Source organism: Microchirus variegatus (genome assembly GCF_963457635.1).
Source record: "Microchirus variegatus genome assembly, chromosome: 11".
NCBI classification, from domain to species: Eukaryota; Metazoa; Chordata; class Actinopteri; order Pleuronectiformes; family Soleidae; genus Microchirus; species Microchirus variegatus.
The window spans coordinates 2,528,191-2,550,065 of NC_139812.1; the positions used below are offsets into that span (position 1 = coordinate 2,528,191).

Here is a 21,875-nt window from a genome sequence, read left to right on the forward strand (position 1 = left end):
ATCATCCTCCCTTTTCTGTTGCATCCCCCACTTTAGGCTAGTTTAGGCCATTGTGGCTGTCGTGTTGGATGAAGAGAAGGGAGAGAGGTTTTTGCAAGGCCAAAGCACTTCAGGTAATTAATATAGCAAGAGGGGGCAGATGAGAGGAGACGGAGTATATGTGAGTGTATGTGCGCCAGTGTGTGTTTTTGCAGAAATGCCTGATTGGGGAGCTCACCTGCCGATACCCCCTAAAAGGTATTTCATTAGCGAGCCTTTTACCATACAAGCAGAGGAACAAAGCCTCAGTTACGCCTGTCTCCACTCCATTTCAACGGGGCCCTCCAGGAAGCCTGTAGCTGTGGAGTAAAGAAGAGTGGAGGAGCAGAGAGGAGAGGCGAGGAGAGGCTATCCCCGTTCATAATCTCATGACAAAAGGCAAAAAGGCATCATCCTATTAACAGCGTGATCTTCACCAGCTCATGCAAGCTCCTTTCCACAGGGGGCTCTCTTTTATTATTAAGGTGAGTGGGTGATAGGGAGCAGGAAAGGCGCCCGGTGCCTCCCTATTAGCTCTAGGACAAGAGGTATGAAGAGGGAGAGGAGAGACCCCATGCTAGGGTCCTGCTTGGAGTCTTTTTTTCTATTTTCCAGAATGAGAGCCTTTGCTTGGACCTTTGGGGGCTAGTTTCTATTAGGCTTCAGTCTTACAACACAAAGTGAGCTTCTTCAATCAAACACCTCAACACCAGCGGTGATGCTCACTGGGAAAACATGGCTCTCCTCACTCCTCAGCTCACACTACAAATAGGAGTGAACGCTGCGGTTCTACCTGCTCTGTGTTGTGTATGTACTGAAGTAAAGAACATCAATTACACAGTTTGAGCAGAACGTTCCAATAAGTTAATGTCAAAATATCTGTTGGTTTTTGGTGTATCGGTTTAAGAAAATCACCACCAAAACAACCACCATCATAGTCCTCAGTTACAGTGGTTGCTATTTTGCATATTCTGCTCTGGTCGCTCTTAAAATCCATCATGTAGATGCTCTGATTGATAAAATAAATGATATTAAGTGCAGTCCCAAATTTTGGAAAGCAAGGATCACTGCATATATTAATGTTAACAGCCAGAAGATGAACATGTGTCAAAGTGTTGCACCGGAAGCGGCACATCTCTGGCAAAAACAGAGATTAGCATTCTAACCCAAGCCTAATGCCGATTGGCGCCAAAGCTGATAAAAAAAACCCAGCATGCATTGCAGAGTCACTTGACCCAGGAGTGAATGCCGATCAAACACATTCCTTCAGGTAAAAAACCTGTCTAAACCTGGGATTTCTTTGACCAGTGGGAATGGGGTATTTACTAGTGTCAACGTTTGGATCTCTTCAACAAATGTAAGTAAAGGGAAGAGGTGTGAAATATAAAAACCTGGATGAAAAAAAACTTGCAGCAGCAGCACAGCTAAAACACAGTTATGTGTACAAGAGAGAAAGAGAGAGAGAGAGAGAGAGAGAGAGAGAGAGCGAGAGAGAGAGAGAGAGAGAGAGAGAGAGAGAGAGAGAGAGAGAGGAGGGGGAGAAAGATTAGTTTTCTGTTTGAGTGTTTTGTTTTCTGCTCAATGGGGTGCTTGCCTCTAGCCTCAGGTTACACAGGAGAATTGTGGGAAAATAGCACTGTTTTAGACTTACAGCCATGGCTGATTTGGTGTTAAAATGCTGTAGCGGTGAAGTGCTCAATAGAAATAACTAATTAAAAAAAAACTAATGGAAACATAAGTTCTCACCTTCTGACACTGAATTGAACTTCCTAACTAAAAGTTTTTCCTCTTTGAGAAAATCTGCCGGATGTCTGTATCAGATTTATGTTGGGATGTTACATAGAGACTGAAGCTCATGACTCTGGTCAGAAAACATTTCAACAACAGACATAATACTGTACCAGGCTAAAGTGTCTGTGCAATGATGACCAGAGATACTGAGGTTTGTCTGTACAGCCACATGATGAAACTGCAAGTAAAGTATAATACAATGACTGGAGCACCTCCGAAAAATCTAATTTAAAAGGAGTCTCGCAGTGGGGGGCAAGACAGCTTTGGATTGATTGAAATCAGAATCAGAAAATCTAAGTAAGTAAGAGGAAATATTTGTGCCCGATCTATAATCAAGCCGTGGGGACACTGCATGATTGGACTGAAGGACCATAAAAAAGCCAGAAAGTTTTAGTATAAGTGAGGCTTAGACAAAGCAATGATGAGATTATTTGTTGTTCCGTATATACTGTGTAATTAACACTGAATTATTTACGATAATTAGTCTATTTCCCATTTTCATGGGATTCTGAACCCATTTTACTTAGCAATTCTCATTAAAGTCTCAGGTTTAGAAGATGTAAATGCATGCAGGTAGGAATTGCTGTTGTTGCCGAGTGGCAACTTTATACTTCAACAAACTAAACATATACACACTCACTCGGATAAACATTCTGTGAGACAGAGAGATGGTTGGGGGATCCTATAACAATATGTTGAAACCGACAATGCATTGACTTCATTTAGACGTCCTAACCAAAGCGATATCTCTAACCTTAACCTAACCACAAATCAAATCTTAGCCCTAACCAGTTCCTTAGAAATTAGGTTCTGCCTCATTGAGACCAAAACCCGTTTATGTCAGAAATAGTCTTAAAGAGGTAACAAATACAAGCACACACACACACACGCACGCACACCTTCTCTCATCATCATCATCCTCCACTCTCCTCTGTAACACAGTAGAAAGCCTATGATGACCTGGGTGTGTAGCTTATTAACCTCTCCATCAGTTCTTATCAGCCAATGAATAGCTCAGTCATCTGCCCCTCCTCCTGAATCTGAGGGTGAAAAAATTCTCTTCATGTCAGCTATAATTCAATCCACACACCAATCATTTAAGGAGTGCACACACAGACACAGACACACACACGGATCACAGTTGGTCAACCTTGGTCCAGGTGGGCTTCCAAGATTGGTGAGGACCAGATGTTTCTGAAATCATCAACAGTTGGAGCACACAAGAGAAGGGGTGTATATGGTGTATGTGTGTGTACATGTGTGTGTGTGTGTGTGTGTGTGAGAGAGAGGCCAGAATAAATTAATGGCTGATTTCTCCCCTTGCTTTGATGGAATTAAGAGCCCTCTTCTTCTCAATGTGCTGCGTTAAATGCTTTTCTCTCTTTCCCTCCATCTCTCTCCCTTCTTTTTTTGACAAGCAGGGCCACCCAGCAGAAAGTAACTGATGCAAAACGCCAGAGTAATCCCCCTCCATCCACCACAACCACCACCCCTCCCGCTATCTTTAGTCTTTGACACAGTGGCCATTATCTGTGGGATTTAGTTAAACCAAACCCTCATGTATTTGTTAGGCCCTGGGTTCGTTTTCTCCTCTGACTGCTCTGCTCGAGTGTGGCCAGGCTGTTGGGGAGCAGGAGGGAGTTACATCATCACTACTGAAAGCTGGGCAAACATAAAGAGGGGGTCTACCTTGCCATCGCCTACTCAGGCCGTTAAATATTTGTAACTTAGCTGGCTTGCTTCCAAAAAAGTATATGTAGAGTAGAATGTATTTCTAAAAAAGCCAGAGCAAAAAACACGTTCCTGCTCTGATCAAAAACAGATCACGTGATGCTTCCTTCCTGTCACAGTTCACCATCAGTGAACATGGCCGTACATACAACAAAGATGAACAACATTACTTGTTTCTAAAGACCTAAATTAATTAAAAAAAGAATAGTTAAAAGATAAATTAAGCAGGATGTTAACATTATGACTCTCATTAACCTTAACTTGTCAATAAAAAAGCAGCAGGGACTACAGGTGGGATGATTTATGATTATACCATCCATTAAATTTTTTATTATTGGGATAATTATGAATGAGTAAAATCATGAATATTTCATTTGAGCAACAAAATGCTTTCCAGCCAGCCAACATATTGTCCAAATTATGGTTATTTTTTCCCATTTCAAAATCTGTGTGCAAAGCAAAAATGGTAAAAAAAAAAAAAAAAAAGGCAACGCAAAGTGATGGCACTGTTTTCTAGAGCCATTTAAATATATATATATATATTTTTTAAAGTTTCACAGTAATACTAGGAATTACAGATATTTTGTTGGACATACTTGTGACAATCTAACCAGATAGGTAACCAAAGAAATGTCCCTGGTCATACTGCAAACAAAGTTATTACACTGAAGAAAATGTTATTATAACATTGTAACCTAAGCATCTGTCCTTAAAATAAAATGCTGACTTTCTCTCAAATACGGATCGTGATTTGTTTCGACCGTCGACTGAAAGCAAAACAGCTAGACCTTCCTCTCTGCCACATGCAGCTCCAGAGCTAAAAGCAGTATTATGAAATCACTGTTGAAACTTGCAGATAAGCCGCGGCTCGGTGGGGCTAAGCTTAGGTTAAGCCAGGTGGTTTAGTTCCCCGAGTATGTGTTTACACACACACTGAGGTGTGAACCATTTGTGGGGCTTAAGGGAGGCGGAGAAACACGAGTTGATTTAGTGCTAGTGTAAATGTTAGTACCTGTTGATGGTGTTAATGGGGGGAAACAGCTAAACACAAACATCAGCATAAATCTGTCAGGAGTGTGATCCTTGACAGGAGCAGAGTGAATGTGTTTTGAGGAACACACACACACTGGTATAGTAGAGATGAGAATCGCATGTGCAGTACTTTTCGACAAGGACCAAAAACTGACAAGTAGTGAGTGCATGTGTGAGCAGATGTGACATCGTACTCTTCAATAAGATACTTAATGATTGAAATCAGTGTTGTCACTTTCGGATCGTTGTGCAGTTCAGGCATCTAACATTTAAAAGTATTTTGAGGCATTAGCTAATAAGAAAATCTGTTGCTTTTAAGGAGGGAAGGAAGTATTTCCTCTGAATGAAGAGAGAGGGAGAGAGACAGAGAGCACTGATAACCCCCAGCGGAGGACACCCCCCCTCCCCTTTAACGTGCTGACAGACAGCTGAAATCTTTTTAGCATGAGTGGCTCCGCCTGCTCCATTAGCAAAGAGAAGGAGGAGGGTGTGTGTGTGTGTGTGTGTGGGTGTGTAAGAAGGAGGTCGACCCCCCTTGGGGTAGATGTTAGAACAAATTTGAGGGGTGTCATATTACACGCCTTGTAACAGGAGGCCGAGGGGAGGTGAACGATGAATTTGCTTAATGAATTAATCTGTGGACCAGTAATGGCTCTGCTAACAACATTAGTCATCCTTCTTACATCTCTGTGCGGCGATTCACTACTTTTCTCCCCTATTCTTCCTCACTCTTTCCCACAACCACTCTATCCTTTCCTTCTTCTCAGAGATTTGCTAAAAGAACAGCAGCCCAGTTGTCACTCTTATCTATATCAATACAACTATTCAGGTTAAAAAAAAATTCTAAATTAAATTAAATAAAGAATAATGTATTTATTATATCATTTTTGAAAATGTGTCAAATATTTCCCCTTTTAATCTGGCAGAGCATACAAGTGACACCAACACCAGGCTGTTAATGCCACTGGGCCACAATACACACATGCAAAATTGCTGTGTTTAAATAGATATTTAAATGGAAATGTATTGGGAAAGACAGCTGTTGGTATTTGTAGCCTGGAGTGCTCATTACAATGGGAAATAGGGAGGAGTGTGTATGAGGGGGTTGGGAGGGGGGGTTGATGACAACAGTAGCATGGCGAGCAGCTGTGTTAGCAAGTGAATGGTGTAATTACTGGCCAAACCTCTGTCATTAACCTGCACTGTCGAGTGCTACCGCATACGTTAACATAAGAAAGCCTTGATTAATTGACTGCAAGGTTGAAATTCAATTATCTCATTTGGCTGCAGTTTGTAAGATAAATAATAATCAACCAGATAAAAAAACCAAAAAACATCCCCAGTTAATATGAGATAAATGGAAAGGATGTTTTTTTTTTCTTTGTGATTTTCAGTTTTAATTCTGTTCAATGCTTCAAGTCTGATGAATAAAACCATTTGAAGCTTCACTTCAAACCTTAAAAGTGACATTTAAGCAAAAGTTATATGAAAGACTGGTTAAGGTACATAACAAAGATAAAATTGCAGCTTTGTTGTCCATCACTGTGCTGCAAAATGTGAGTTCTGTCACTGGGTGTGTTGGACATACCACCCCCCCCCCCCCTCTTTCTCTCGCTCTCTGTATGAACATATTGAGTTTGTTTGTTAATGTGGAACTTGTATAATTCGTGTTTGTGTGTGAGACGATGTGTTTGGCAGCTTGCAGCAGGGTTTGTTGGACCGGCTGCTGCATGGGGTCTTGGTAGAAAGGCGGCTGATGAAAGCTTTGGCGGGATGCTCCAATAAAGAGCAGATTATCATAAGCGGCCATTGTCCGCCTCCCAATTCTCTCCAACAGCCCCCCTGCCCACCAACCCTACTTACTCACCCTCTGCTGAAAATGTTAATCGGCCCTATCGTTGGCAGGCTAAGGCCTCAATTATACTCCCTCATGGACGTGCACACGGACAGCTGCGGACATTACAGACACTTAGTTGTTCTTATTATTCAACTTTAGAGTTTGCTTGGAGTCTGTGAACTATAGCAAAGTGCAGTCTGAGCCTCTGTAGCTCATGTTTGTTCTTATCGAGACTTTAGATGATGACATTTACTTGAAGTGAGGGAAATAATCTGAAAAATAAGGTCAGACAGAACAATAAAGGAAGAGTTTATTATTATAAACTATTTTTATTTCCCATTAAAATTCCTGCTTTAATTTACAAAACAAAATTACTGGTGCGTCGACAGCTAAACCCTCTTCCGCTTCATCGCAACAAACTCCCTTCCCTCGCTCCCTCCCGTTGACTCCATCCACCCAGCTCGTTTTATCTGAAGATTCTCAGACAATGCCTAGAGGATCCCGTTCCCTAATCTTCCTAAAAATCCCCCTTTCATCCCCACTGTTAAAGAATGTATGAAAGGCTGACACCAAGCTAGCAAAAAGAAGGTGGAAAAAAGAAAGAAAAGAAAAAAAAAAAGAAGCGGAGCACATCTGGGAGTGAGTGGGGTGTCACTATGCTCAACTGGGGGTGGGAGTAAGAAAAGCACAAAAGAGACAGAAGCTCAGTATTGGTCACTTGCAAGATGAACAATTAAATTGTTTTGCGGTTCAAACAGTAAAAAAATGACTGGCAAATCTATAAATGTCTGGTTTATATGTGTGTGTGCTAGGCCAATGGTGGGGGGGTGCAGTTAATCTGTGTTCTGACCCACATGAACCTTGGAGTCTCTCACACACACACACACACACACGCTCACACACACGCGCACACACACACGCGCACACACATACACACACACACACAATATCACACAAAACAAAAAGCTCAAATCCTTTGTTTTGTCGCCTCAAAGGCAAGAAAAAGGCAATGGGTTTTAAAGGAGTGATCCCCAGATTTTGTTCCTTCCCTATAGGGAAGAACGGTGCATTTGCTCCTGAAGTGAATTCAAGATGACTGCAAACACATTCCACTGTGGTCTAATACAAAACCATTCGATTGAAAGTGAGTGCTCTTTTCGTAACCCTGACAACAACAAGAAAATGACCAAAGGCTTCAAACAGGGACGCATCTTCTTTAGGTTGTCTATCTGTTGCCATGAGCTTAGTTTACGAAATGGGCCCGTGATTATGGATAAACAAGTCGTGATCTCTCTGCACAACTATTTCAATCACAATTCACAGAGAACCAGGCCTTTGACACAGCTGGTGTTTCTTAAATCTCTTTTTATTGGCAGAGCCACGAGGAGAGTGCTACGTGAAACGTAATGTTGATAATCAAAATAGAAGATGTTAAAAGTGTCATCATACTACATAATGTAGTACCTGAAAATCAAAGTAAATATTGATGTGAAGAACTTCTGTCACTCCATCTTTCAGAGTGAGAACTGGGTTGGGTATTATAGTCTAAACACTTTTTCTTCTCTCAGTGCTGAAAGATTAGGCTGGTTATCCCATTAAAGTTGGTAAAATGCCATTCTTGTGTCTTTAAGCTCTCGTAGAGGAGGTCAAGATGAGTCTGCGTGCGCTTACAAGACGGCCACGGATGTAATCTGCCCAAAGTTACAATAATTAATGTTAAGCTTCTCTAGCAATACGTTTGTAAAAGAACTGGCCCTGATAATATACTTAAAGCTGCACACGCTGTTTGTGTTGCTGCAACAAGACAGGGCGGGGCTTGTTGTGCATGTGTGTATGTGCGTGCATCCCTACGACACTTGCGTAGCCCAGCTTAAATCTTTAGTCAAACTATAAGCCGATGCTGCCACAATGCTGGATTAGGACGACAGATGTGGGAAAAAAGAGAGTGAGAAGCCGGATCACTTGATGCTAAGAAAAGAAACATAACACTGAGTGACAATGATGCCTGCACCCCGCTGCCATTAGTGTTAGATGATTTTGGGAGAAATGTGAAAACATTACAAGCGTGTGACGAAAACGATGAAAAGAAAAAGTTAAAGCACAATCGTGTGCTAATTTAAACTTCTAAATGCGAGTGTTCATGCTATTAACAAAAGGTGACATGTCACTCAAACTTGCTGTTATGAAGGCAGTTTAAGGCAGAATTACGAAGTGGTAATCTTAATCCCGACATTATAAAATAACAAGTACAATTACGAACACACAAAAACATTGCCTGTTGGTTTTAACGCCATAGGTTTGACATTAAGCCATTCACATTCTGCAATCCTGCGTACAATCGCAAACCAAGTCAGAGCGGCCAGTGGCTCTTCCCGGTGTGAAGGCATTGACAGTCTGTTGTGTCCCTTCTCTCAGATACAGAGGAGGATAGGCCGCATGTGCAAAGTACATTAAGCCTTTGCTGGATCCCTCCACATGCCATTCTCCTCTTGTCGACTCGCAGACACAAAGGCAGATTAAAGGAACGCGCACCATAAAAACCCTGTGTCAATCTTATCTGCTTTGAGTGCAATTTTTAAACATATGTTAATCTGGGAGAGCTAAAACTCATTCTCTCTTCTCTCTGCTTGTTTATCTCTTATCAAATGCGCAGTAGGTGAGGGGCAGCTTTACGGTGTGGCTAAGTGCCATTATTTGGATAATTGCGTCCATTGTTACAGGTTATATGGCAATTTGAAATGGGAGGCATGTGTAAATAGGTGCAGAGGCCAGGTAGGGGGCTGGATGAGATATATTCAAACAGGGGCAAGGGGATTTTCTGCAAAGGCTACATGATGCATTTGAATGCCTCATCATACCGCCAGCTGAATTTTCAATAAGGAGAGTTTGATATGTTTTTCTGTGCAACAATACCTTCAGAGAAACAACAATGCCGAGGTCAGAAGCATTACATGTATCGGCAGAAACACGCAAATGATGAATAGCAGAAGAGAAATGTCGATGATCTAATCAAATAGTCGGTCTTGTGTAAATTCTATGCTTCATGAGCACAATGTAAACGAAGCACTTTAAAGATTGATAACGTTCCACTGCAAAGAAAGCAATGAATCACTACTGTAGTAAAAATGAAGAGTATATAAACGCACTAATAATCCTCTCATAAAATCAATGAACTCCCATATATAAAGTCTGCTGCAGGAGGGGAGTCTTCTCCTATGACACAAGTGAAGGACAGTTCTCCCAGTGGTGCAAGAATAACAAGTTCATTAGTCGAGGGGGGGGCGTCACAGGAATTCAAATTCCCCCCCGACTCGAGCCCAGCCTCCGATTGGCTGGCTGTGTCAGCATGGTGAGACTCATTAGAGCCCAGCAGTAATTAAGAGTTGTTAGAAAGTGAATTCTCCAACCGCAGATTAGAAAATTAAACTATTTACTGATTACATATTAATAGAAGACAACAATGGCGCTTGCCATAAGCTTGGAAGGCAACCAAGGAATAAATCTGTGTACTTAATTACCATAAACAATGGGGGCATAGAAATGGAGTTTTATGCACACTCCCTCCTGTAATGTGTCTGATATCAGAAGACACTTGACAATTCTTGTTCAATTATCTCTATTATTTAATGTGCTGTGAACTGCCTCTGAGTAAATAAATTAACCACCCCAATTACTGTGGATTCATCTGGGGAGGGCTGGGGCGTAATAGAAAATGCCACAGAAAAGCTGCATTGTGCCCAAACTGAGGGACGGAAGGGGGGAGGAGAGGAAACGTGTGAAAAATAAGGGAGACATAGGGGAGTAGGGGTGAGAGAAAGGAAGGAGAGAGAGAGAGTGATTCAGGAATATAAGACAACATAAAAAAAGGTGAAGAAGTGATGCAGGGAAGCTGAGAGGATCAGGACAAAAAGGTGAGAAATAATAAGGGTTAAAGACATAAGATCATTGAAGTCCCGGTTCCTTAAGGGAAATGAGACAAAGTGTGCATATTGAGAGTGGCAGGAAAGGAAAGGTTGCAGGAATGACAAAGCAAAAGCGTGCGATATCAAAGAAAAGCATATTGAGGACCAGCAGAGCACAGTGCATCTTCCCAGGCTTTCTGCTGGTGGAGCGGAGAGATGAACAATCAGTCATGGGTCAGTCACTCTCTCTGTTCACATCTGCCCATCAGTCCTGCGGCACTGTGCATCTACCACAGCACCACAGCGCACTGAGCTCACCTAAACATACCTCAACAGGTCCGAGTCACGTGATCATATGCATCGCTACCAATACTCTGCGTCGTCAGTTCTGAACATAAACTGCACAGACACAGTCTCTCCTTATAAAAACACTGCTCATGTAAAACTCTGAAAATGAGAATAATAAAGAAAATACTCCTTTTTTGAGTGTGACGTTAAAACAAATCCTATTCATTTGCCTATTATATTATCTTTTTCTGAGATTTCTGCTGAGTCATGTTTGTCAATGTTCTGTACAGGTGGCAGCTTGAGTGAGAGGTTATCCATAGTCAGGCTGAGATGAGCCTACACTTCTTTTTGGGACTTCGAAGGTGAGTTGAAACACACCGTTCAACTTCTACTGAAGTGTTAGAACTGTCACATATGACGTGTCATAATTGACTTATTAAATGGCTACAGCACCAGTACAGACAAGGAGACAAGAGATGTGTGTTTGGGTAGAGTCTTTTGTTTTAGGTCCTTTATTTGATTTATTGTCTTTAATTACTTTGGTTTGAAACACAGGACTAATTGAGGCATTGGACACATGTTGGTGGCAGATTTGAAATATCACTGTCCAATCGCCACGTATTGATGTAGCCTCAAAGGCTCATGTTGAAATTAACAGATTTGACTGTGTCTAACAGAGCCTGGCTTTGTGTGCATAAAGCCCAATCAAGGTGATTTATAGCCAATTTATCTCAGCAGGAAGATTTACCCAGAGAATTGATTGGTAGCCAACAAAACTGCAAATAAAAACATGAAATAGAAGTTTTCGACATCAGTCTTCAGCCCCGGCCACTTCCATTTTTTTATGCACATTCCCCTAACCACTTTCAGACGTAAATTTTCACCAGTTCTGATGCAGTTGCAGAAATCTGTGAGTTTTTGGGCATGTCCAGGCCCTCAAAAATGCGATTTATTTCGAAGAAGAAGAAGAAGAACCCTAATAAAATAAAAGTCTCTGAAGTTTTGTAATCTAATTAATAAAATTGGAGGCCAAAGAGATTGGCAAGTGTTCAAAAGTATGGCCGGCAGAGTTATAAAAATAAATATCAACATTTGCTGTTGTAGCTGGTGGTCATTTCTCACCATATCCCTGAGTAAAGTCGAAGCAGCAGAAAACGGTGATGGATCAATACTGTAACAGCCAATCAGGCAATAGTTCAATCAGACATTCGGGTTCAGAGAAAAACATATCTTTCATCTATGACAGCCTAAAGAAAGGTGACCTCAGTAGCTGAGGTAATAAAGGTGACTTAAGTAACCACCTGTCACTGGCACATCTCGCTCCAATGCCTCTGGACCTCGGCCTAAAGGTACAATCCATAACCTACTGGAAGAGTCTCTGGGAATAAGTGCTGCAAAATGAGATATAGAAACACTTTCACGAAGTGAGTGATGTGTTCAACATCAGGGAGAAATTTGTTTTTCTTGGTGCACTGCAGTGCCAGAGAGGAAGTGTTGCCAAAATGGAGGGAGCATCACAGCCATATTACTGTTGTTGACATTAAGTTGGTGGCCCTTTTTTTTCTAAAATACAACATACCATATAATCCATCAAATACAGTTAAATATTTATACAACTATAAACATAACCCAAAACTATGTGTTTTGTCCGGCACAACATTTTGCTAACAATCAGGGGTGTAAATCACATGAGGTGAATTTCACTTTCTGAGATCACCTTATCTTTTATTTATTATGATGTCCTCAACTTCCCTGTTATTTGTGAGGAATCTGGAAGTAAATATAGCCCGGTGTCTTGCTGGCTAGCATCTGCTTTATATGTGGTTGAAGAAGAAGAAGAAGAAGAAGAGGAAGGAAAAACAGCTCTTCAGATTGACACAATAGCATGTGCTCCGACAGGGGAAGAGGGCACAGAGGCAGAGGGAGGGAAGCGAAAAAGGAGGAAAACGAACACAACAAACAGAGGAGAGATATTCTTGATATCGTCACCTAAATGGGATGGAGAAGGTGAGCACAAATCCCACCGCCCCAGTTTGCTTTTCTAAAAGCCCCGTCTTCTCTCCTCCCCTGTGACGCTCTTGTAGGATTTTGGAGCTAAATCCAGCAAGTTAGGTGCCGATATATCAGAAAGAGCATGGGAGCTGCTACTAAATTATTATAGCAAATACTGCACAGATACTTTCTGAACATTCGCAAATATCGGAATTCAACACTTCCCGCAACTTTTTCTTTTTACAACAGCATTCTTTGGTGAGGAATGGGATGGTTTAGTATCACAAATGTGATGCTATTCTCCAATTTCACTTAGGGACTTAACAGAGCCAAGGCCCCTCTTTTGGCTCGGCACTCTGTCTCATGTCTTAACAAGGCTTTACCCTCGGCCAAATCTTAAATAAAAACCTTCCGAATCCAGCTCCATACGCCAAACCAGATTTCACTTTGTATGCACGGGCGTGTAAACATTTGTGTGTATCTATCGTGGATTTGTGAACTGTGTCAGTGCTCATGTTGTGTTGCCTCATTTTTTATTTTATTTTTTTTTTAAACATTTCTTTGCCTCTCCCCACTCTCCTCCCTTTAACTCACCCCCGTCTTTCCTTATACAGCATATCAATGAAGGCCAGATATGTACTAGGCGAAGGAGGGTGTATGTGTGTAGCTGTGCATGGCTGAGCGCACTGTTCAATAGTGTGGAGGTTGGCTGGCTGGGGCCGCGGCTGGCAAACGGCTGCAGTGGAGACTTCGGCTGGGGCTCCGCTATCGCACCCAGTTATCGTTTCCCCCATGAAGGGCTCCCTTATCACCCCAGCCCAGAGAGGTCTCCCTTCTTCTCCCATCCCCGAGACACACTCCCCCTCTCCCACCCTCCCCATCCATCCTTCCCCTCCCCTCTCCACCTCCTCCCTCATCCCCTCCTTTCATATCCACCCAGCGCTCCATCGCTCAACATTCAACTGAGAGGGAGGGAGGGAGGGATAGAGAGGAGGAGGGGGGGCTTCAAAGATTCTCTCACACACATAAATACACACACAAACTCCCCAAGTGCACATGCGTGTGTATGTGCGTGCGTACGCTCAATTTGCCAAAACTGTTTTTCCAGTGTAATTGGGCTTGGGGTACCTGTGTCCATGAGATAGCGCAGCCTCTTCTCCACGCGAGCTGCTCGGGCGTCTATGTGCCTCTGCTCGCTCTCCAGTGCAGACAGCTCCCCAACCACATACTGACTGGTGTCTTTGAACGCCTTCTGTCAACCAGAGAGAGAGGGAGAGAGAGAGAGAGAGGGAGGGAGAATGGTTATGAGAGAAAAGAAGAGTAGTGCGATATAACATTAAACAGAAATGCATAAAAAAGGACGGAGGGATGAAAAAGAATATTGGGAAAGAAGTAAAATGAAATGAGATGGACTGAACTGAAGGGTGATGAAGGGATAGAATAAATAAAGGAGGAGAATGAGAAAGGGAAGAAATACAGCAGAAGAAGGGGGAAAGTGGAAATGATCGAACCAACAACATAGAAGTTGCCCAGAAAGAGAGTTTAATTTCACAACAGACTATACATCCATCGGGCAACTAACTGTTGCTGCCTCTTATTTCTCCGCTTTGTTTAGCTTCTCTCACTTCCTCTCATCTCATTACTGTCATTTACTTCAATTACATGTTAAAAAGACAGTTGCACGTGCAGTTATACTCAAATGAATCTTTATTCACACCTCGAACTATCAAAGTAACACTCAGGAATACAATTTTTTTTGGTTTTTTTTACCCGACAGGAAAAGTAGGTTCGTAAATCATTAGTAAGAAACACCGCTTGTTTTTAATTATGAAAAGGGTGTATTTATTTAGGAGTCTGTCACGACTCATCATCACTTCACTTCAACTCTTTTTTGATGTAATGTGGCAAACCAGTTTTGCCGGAGTTGATGATAAAAGGAAAAGTAAAAAAAATCATCAATCAATTCTGTTGAGATAGGAGAGACAGACGGGCAGGTTCATGAGAACAAACCACTTATTATGCCATGCCTCCAGTGACCTCAGTGATGCCATTACCCCAACCTAATAATCACTGAATATGAATAAATACACAAAAGATGATTCACATCTCATACTGACTATATGAAACATTCTAAACTCAGACCAGAAACGTCACCAAACTATAAAACCCCACACATTCACACTTCCATGCACAAATACCAGCAATTTCACAACACACGCGGTCACTCACACACTCACACGCATGGCCTTCTATATCATAAGCACTGAATATACACTCCATATCTGACCCTTCACCACCACCTCAGTATCCAAGCTGCTTGCTATTCTCCAGGAAAAACTCCTCCAAGTGAGGAAAATGTTTATTCAAATTCACCACTGAGGATGCATCCGAAAAATATCTCCATTTTATTGCTGATGCACTCCGTTTTTCCTTAATGGGAAGGAGAACTACTGAGCAGGAGAGAGAAAGAGAAAGTTTTTTATTCCACCCAGGCCAGCACTTTTTCCTGTACTCTTTCCAGTGTGTGAGTATGTGCATCTGTGTGACTATGTGCATGTGTGTGTGTATGTGTGTGTGTGTGCTGATTCCCAGCAGCCTCCCGCTCTAAAGCCCTACTCCTCCTCCTTGCGCGCTCTCGCTCTATCACCATATTTTTCCTTGGCAAATCAATTTTACACATGATCAGCCCACTCCCCTTGCCGCGCTCAGCCCAGCCGTAATTAAGAGGAGGGAAATTACCATATATATTATATTAATGCAAACATCATTCAGCAGGTAATTCTTGGCTGATCGGGATAATGGAAAGGTTGAACACCCATTAACCCTGGGGCCCAGGCTCTGGGAGGAGGAGGGTGTGTGTCAGAGTGTGTGTGTGTGTGTGTGACTGGGGTGGAGGGTGCAGGGTCGAGGGTAGGAGATGGCTGCTTGGAAAGAGAGATTCACCCCATGGTCTCCAGTGGAACACACAAACACATACACACACCCCCACACACGCTCACGCTCACATACACACTCATGGAAATAATAGCACTCATATTGACAGAGGCTTTGTGCACACAAGTTCTAACACAGGCTGAGTAGAGAGTGAGTGTGTGTTCACTTGAAGGACACACAACTTCTCTGCTAACACACACACACGCACCTCTAAATGGCAGAGCAGCTGATATCAACTATTGTTATAATTAAAGTTGCAGTGTGTTAGATCAATACCTAGATGTCTACGCAGAGAAAAGAGGACAGTGGAGCGAAAGTGTGAGGTGGACAAGGTGAAGAGGAGGAGGATAATTTAAGCAAAGAGGAAGGAGTGAGGAGTTCATAGACAGATTTATCTAAGACAAGATAGAAGAGACAGAACAAGAGCTAACTACTGGGAAATAAAAAGCCAAGAGGAAGCAATTAAAAGACACAACCTCTGACCTCACCTTTGACCCTCTCCTAAATGCTTGATTTTTCTTAACCTTGATCATAGACATTATTATGCCAAGGGGTCAGAGACAGTATGCCAAAGGGGACCTAGGATATTCCGGGACTATATCGGGCTGAAAATTAATATAAAGGAATGTGAAATGGCTAAAATGTATTATGCTATTTTTGATGATTCCAGTTTTATACCACTTAAAAATGCACACGTCTAATGTCTGCCTTAGAATACAGAGGGATTAATATGTTGATGGTGCCATTACAAATGGAAGCTTGACCTAAAAGATTTACGTCACAAATCAAATCACAACTACTAACAACTAACTATGTTTTTACAGTCATTTGTAACCCATTGGATAACGTTAAATGTAACTGTATTCCTGCAAGAAAAGTTCAGCATGAGAGAAAAGAACAAACCTCCTCTTCAAATGGTCTGCGAATATCGATCTCTGTTGGCGAACCCCGATCCTCCTCGGCCTTCTTCAGATCCTCAGGAACAGACCTCTGTCTTTTCACTTCTGAAAAAGAGAAAATCGACATATGATCACAGATGTAAAAGCAAAATGTACATAAATCAATTAGTCATTGAACTAAGTGCAATAATACAGAGTTCCCTTCAAGATCTGACCTTTTTGTTTATAATTACAATGTTTATTTCTGCTTTTAGTTCGTTTAGTGCTGCAGATGCTGAGACCAGACTTTATTTGCTCCTTAACAATAACATTATCTTCATGCCTTCCTGTCACTGACCGAGTCACTCACCAATGTTTATAGTGTAGGTGGTTTTCATATTTGCTCTCGAAATGTGCAAAAATATCTGAGGAAACTATCATGTTAAAACAAACTACCAGAACTTGAGCCACTCACCCTGTCGCTCACCTGATATCAGGTGTGAGGTAGATGTATACAAACATACCTCCTTGGGTAAATACTCTGTTTACACACTGCACATGTGTTTGTATAGCATTGTCACCAACCTGGTCTGCTCTCCACATACTGGCTGAAGGACTTCAGCTGTGTTTTACGGACTGCAGAGTCCTTGTTGAAAACTACCGGGCTACGCAACCTTTCTGTTGCTCTGCGTAGCCTCTCTGCTCTCAGCTCCTCTGCGTTATTCTGTGAAGATACGGAACAAGATGTTGTTTTTAGTGAGTGTCATATTCAGTCCAAAGCATCTGAAGCAAACTCAATGATTTCTGAAGAAATGCAATGGCTGAAGAGGAAATTCAACTAGTAAATACATTAAGACAGATCCTCACAAAATATAACATCAGACAGACAGACAGACTTAAACAAAACAATGTACTCACACTAGTTGGTTTAACATCAAGTTGTTAACTTAAAAACAATGTCAGTAATTAGGCAGCTCATGCGCAAAAACACATAACAGGCCATGAGATAAATGTGGTAGAATATGATATATAAGCTCCATTGTATCTGAACACACACACACACCACACACACACACAGACACACACACACACACACTCATGAGAGAAACAAAAAGGAGGCAATTAACTTGACTTTCAACAAACCCTGAGCCAGAAAATATATTCAGATTATGCAAAATGCAAAAAAAAGCTATTGTTTTCAAAGTGAACATGTGTTAAAAAGCTGCACGCTTGCTTCTCCCAATATCAAAGAAACAGCATGCAGAAATGTTTTATTACCAGGCCTCCAAATATGCCAAGCCGAGTGGAAAAGAAACTGACTCGGGGTGAGACTGACGTTGTGGCAACGCTAATAAGATGGCGAAACGTGTAATAAAGTCGACAATTAGAGCAAGCGTGTTCCACTGCTTGAGACAGAGGGAGATAGTCAGGCAGAGCAAGGCCGACTAATAAAGACAGTGTGGATGTGTGGAACAAGCAGAAGAAAGGCAGTTGTTAGTTTAGCTTCAGATTATTGACTTTCAAAAACAATGTCAGCAATTAATTTGTTCTTGCTTTGTTTCGTCTATTAGTCTGTCAGTGTTTACCAGCCACTTAAAACCTCATGTCAAGTCAAATCTAAGCAAATTTATTTATGAAGTGTTGTATACAAAATGCCCAATTATTTTTTTTTTTATACATTAGGCCAGCGCTTGGATGTGTGAAGGAATTGTTTGTGTATGTGTATCAGACTGACAATCAGTGAAAGAGCAGAGGGTAGATTGCGGCAAAACTGTAGCAGGTAAAGGCCTCATCTCAGTTCACTGCTAGGAGGGTAGCATTCTAGTTTAATACTTAACTTCCTACATTGAAACAGATTTTCTCCAGCCATCACTGAACATGTATCTGTCCATCTACTACAAGAAGCAACAGTCACATCGGGAATGGATAACTCAGGCAGGAGAACAGAGTGTCTTCATCAACTGAAACCTTCTGTCAATAACATAAAAAACTCACTGTGAAGTGATGCAACGGCTTAATCACTGCTGACTCCGCAACATCCCAAAAATCAATTGCATTCATGATTCTCCAATTATAACAAGCAATATTCAATCTAGAATCAATACTATATATATATTCAAGACGCCCCCCAGCACCATTTATTAGTCTTCACTACTTCATGTTTAACAGTCAACTTAACGTTTAAATAGTCAGCATCTTCAACATGGTAATTACCTTGTGTCTCTGTATTAAATATAATGATTTCAGGATATTTTCTGCATATTATACAATTGTTAAACTTGATATATACATTTTCGTTGTAGAATTTATCCACTCTCAGGTTTAACATCTACAAATTGCTTTAAACCAAAATTAAACTAAACATTACTCTGCTTAAGCTACAACGGCATATAAGCCTGTCACGCGGTTGGTGCAGTCGTTAGCGTTCCCCGGGTGTGTGTGGCTTTTCTCCGGGTTCTCTGGTTTCCTCCCACAGTCTAAACATTTTAGGAAATTTGATTGAATTAGACAAATTGGAAACTAAATTGACTGTAAGTGTGAGAGATGGTGGTTGGTCTATGTGTGGTCCTGTGATGGACTGGCGACCTGTCCAGGGTGTAGCCCGCCTTTCGCCCTATGTCAGCTGGTATTGGCACCAACGCACCACCAAGACCCTCATGTGGAGGATAATACAGTAGAAGATGAGTGACTGAGTGAGTGTGTGATTAGCTACCATTAAGGGCCTTAAAAGGCATTCATTATCTCGAAACAAAAGTGTATTTGTGTATGTGCCAACTTACACAATTAACACAATCTAAAATTGAGTGGGAGTAAAACAGATGTCACAGCTGGAGCACTGACAATTTCATCTTCAGTAACTCTCTTAATGTACAACTACAAGCTGTTGTGGAGAGGAATCCATCAAGTGGCTGATAAAAGAATATTTATGAATATTCACTATGTTTGTTTAAAAAAAAAGTTGAACAGTCAGTGGTAATTGGATGTCAGAGGATTTGTTGGATTAATGCTGTTGTGCTTTGTCATATTTTCCTGATGAGGCTTTGTTTTAGTTTAGTGACTGATAAGAAGTGCAAACCTTTGCAATATCTACAGGAAACTGTTCATTTGACTAAAGTGTAAATCCCTGAGAATGATTAGGACACTGAGGCTGCCGATCCAATTATTACTGATTGTTAACTAAGGTGAACTTGACTATAACCAGAGGTTGATCGGCTTCAACGGGTTAAACTACTGCCACATTACAAGTAGACCCAGATGAACAGCTCACATGTATGGTCCAACCTAAAAACTTGACATTTTAAAAAACAGGATACACACTTTCCACACTCTGCTGCCACTGTCCCTCCTGTAAGCCCGAGGACAAGCAGATATTGGGTCGCCCCCGCTCGTCTTCCATCTTACTCTTTTTCTCTCACACACACTTCCTCTTATCGCTGCTGCCATCATCGCTGTGGTAAGCAGAGGTAAGCAGTGATACAGTGCTTTTGGGGTGTGTGTGAGTCTTTAAATGTGCATGCAAGGTGCTGTGTGACTAATGTTGCAGTCTGCTGAGCATCGCATGCCCTTATCATGTGCCACCGAGGCTGCGCATACACACAATTGCTAATGAGAGGGAGGGAGGGAGGGTGTGTGCATGTGTAATGTTCCTGCAGGTCACTCTGACTGGGGATATTCAATCCTCCTGGGACAAGGCAGTTTAATTTTTTTTAAATGACAACATAGAAACAGATATTAACTGATTTTTGAACAATTACTTAAAAAAACACTTTCTACAGGACAGAGGTGAACTTAAAACTAGAGAGCGCAACCTGAGAGCACAGTCAGCAAGTTTTCATGCACAGTCAAGTTCGAGCCATGGTTGCAACTCGACTTTGTAACTGGACGACTGCCATTGTCCCAGGATAGTGTACAAGCATTCGTGCGGAATCGATTTACTGAATGAAGTGTGTCCACCGCCACTTCACTAGAGGCAACTATGCGCCATTCAGCAGGTGAGAAGGTGGTTTCTGGTACAGCGTGCGGCTACTTGTCTGCATGTCAAGCACAATTCAGAGTCCTCTTGACATCCATTAAATGAAAGATATCAAATTTTTAGTCTGACATTGACAAATTCAATTTATAACAATTTGAGTTTCACAAACATGTTTATATGTATTTCAAAAAGTCAAGTTTTAGCAAGGTGAAAAAAAGTTCAGTGCGTAAGAATTACTGACAATGGTGAGACTTAACACAGACATGACTTCTCTGCTGACCCTGCTGCCGACGGCTGATGCCTTCCAAAGTCCATCTAGGAAATACACTCCTTGACTAATATACATATATATATATATATACACACACACATATATATACACACATATATGGCGAAAGCTGCAGAAGAGGGATGAATAAAAACGGCAGAAACGGGCTCTCACACCATCCAAGTTAATATTCACACTACTGAAAGGAACTCTGTCGATTGGACCAGTTTGTGACGCTGTGACATCCCAGGCAACAAGTCGAGACTGTTGCCACTCAGGACGGATTAATAAGGACACATGTACGGACATACACGTAGACTGTTGACTGTCCTGAGCTGGACTGCAGCCCTGATTGCTACTGTTGCTGAAACATGTTACGTCAAACTGTCAAAAGTAAAAAAAGAAAAGAAAAAAGTGTATTCTGTGGGTAATGGGGGCGGGACTAGATAAGTGTTTGCTTTTCCCGCTTTCCCTTTCGGTCATTTGTATGAATTAAACTGATGATGTGTGCTGATGTTGATCTAACTGATATGCCCGAAATAAACAAACAAATAAATGTTGCTCAGAAACACAGACAGGTGTGGATCAAAAACATAACCTCCTTGATCAAGGTAATGAAATGATTCATTCTCATCATCTATCATATAATATGAACTACTGGTATTGATCGAATAGTCAGTCACACCATAGCAGGCAGATATATACAGCAGTTTAGCTTAGTCATTATACATGACATGAAAATCACATCTGTTGCACTAACAACTACTTCTAACAACTAATCTTTATTATTAGTTGATTTGATGGTGATCAGGATATGAGGTTCATTAACAAATACTAATGTTATTCTTGACAGTAAGTCCAACATATGCACTAATGATAACCCGATGAAATCTTAAAACCTGTGGTTGTAAATCAAGAGGTCAATTAATGGCCAGAGCAAGAACCGTATGTGCTCACTTGTGGGTGAAGTGATTCTGATTTGGTCTGGTGTCAAACCAAATGGTGATTCTACTTTTGTGAGGGTCAAGTGGTAACACATGCACACATACACACTCCACGAAGGTCTAAGCCTTTTAGGCTTTGAACACAAGAGGGTGTTTATGTGAATTGATGATCAAAGACACCCTGTGCTGCCATAAGCACAGAGGGTTTTGCTCATACTGATAGCCACACACATGCTCACACACTCTCACACACACATACACACAATCACTCACTTTATTCCTCTTGA

The 21,875-nt window shown here is 41.5% G+C and overlaps 1 protein-coding gene across 1 annotated transcript in view; it reads right to left on the minus strand.

The window, feature by feature from the left end:
- Window positions 1-21,875, minus strand: part of ehbp1 (EH domain binding protein 1) — a gene marked incomplete at its 5' end in the record, with an annotated part of 139,893 nt that overhangs the window by 20,458 nt on the left and 97,560 nt on the right. The window contains 3 exons of the mRNA XM_083898167.1: window positions 13,720-13,843; window positions 16,429-16,529; window positions 16,989-17,127. Of these exons, the coding sequence (XP_083754293.1) occupies window positions 13,720-13,843; window positions 16,429-16,529; window positions 16,989-17,127 (364 nt within the window). The remainder of the gene's footprint in view (window positions 1-13,719; window positions 13,844-16,428; window positions 16,530-16,988; window positions 17,128-21,875) is intronic.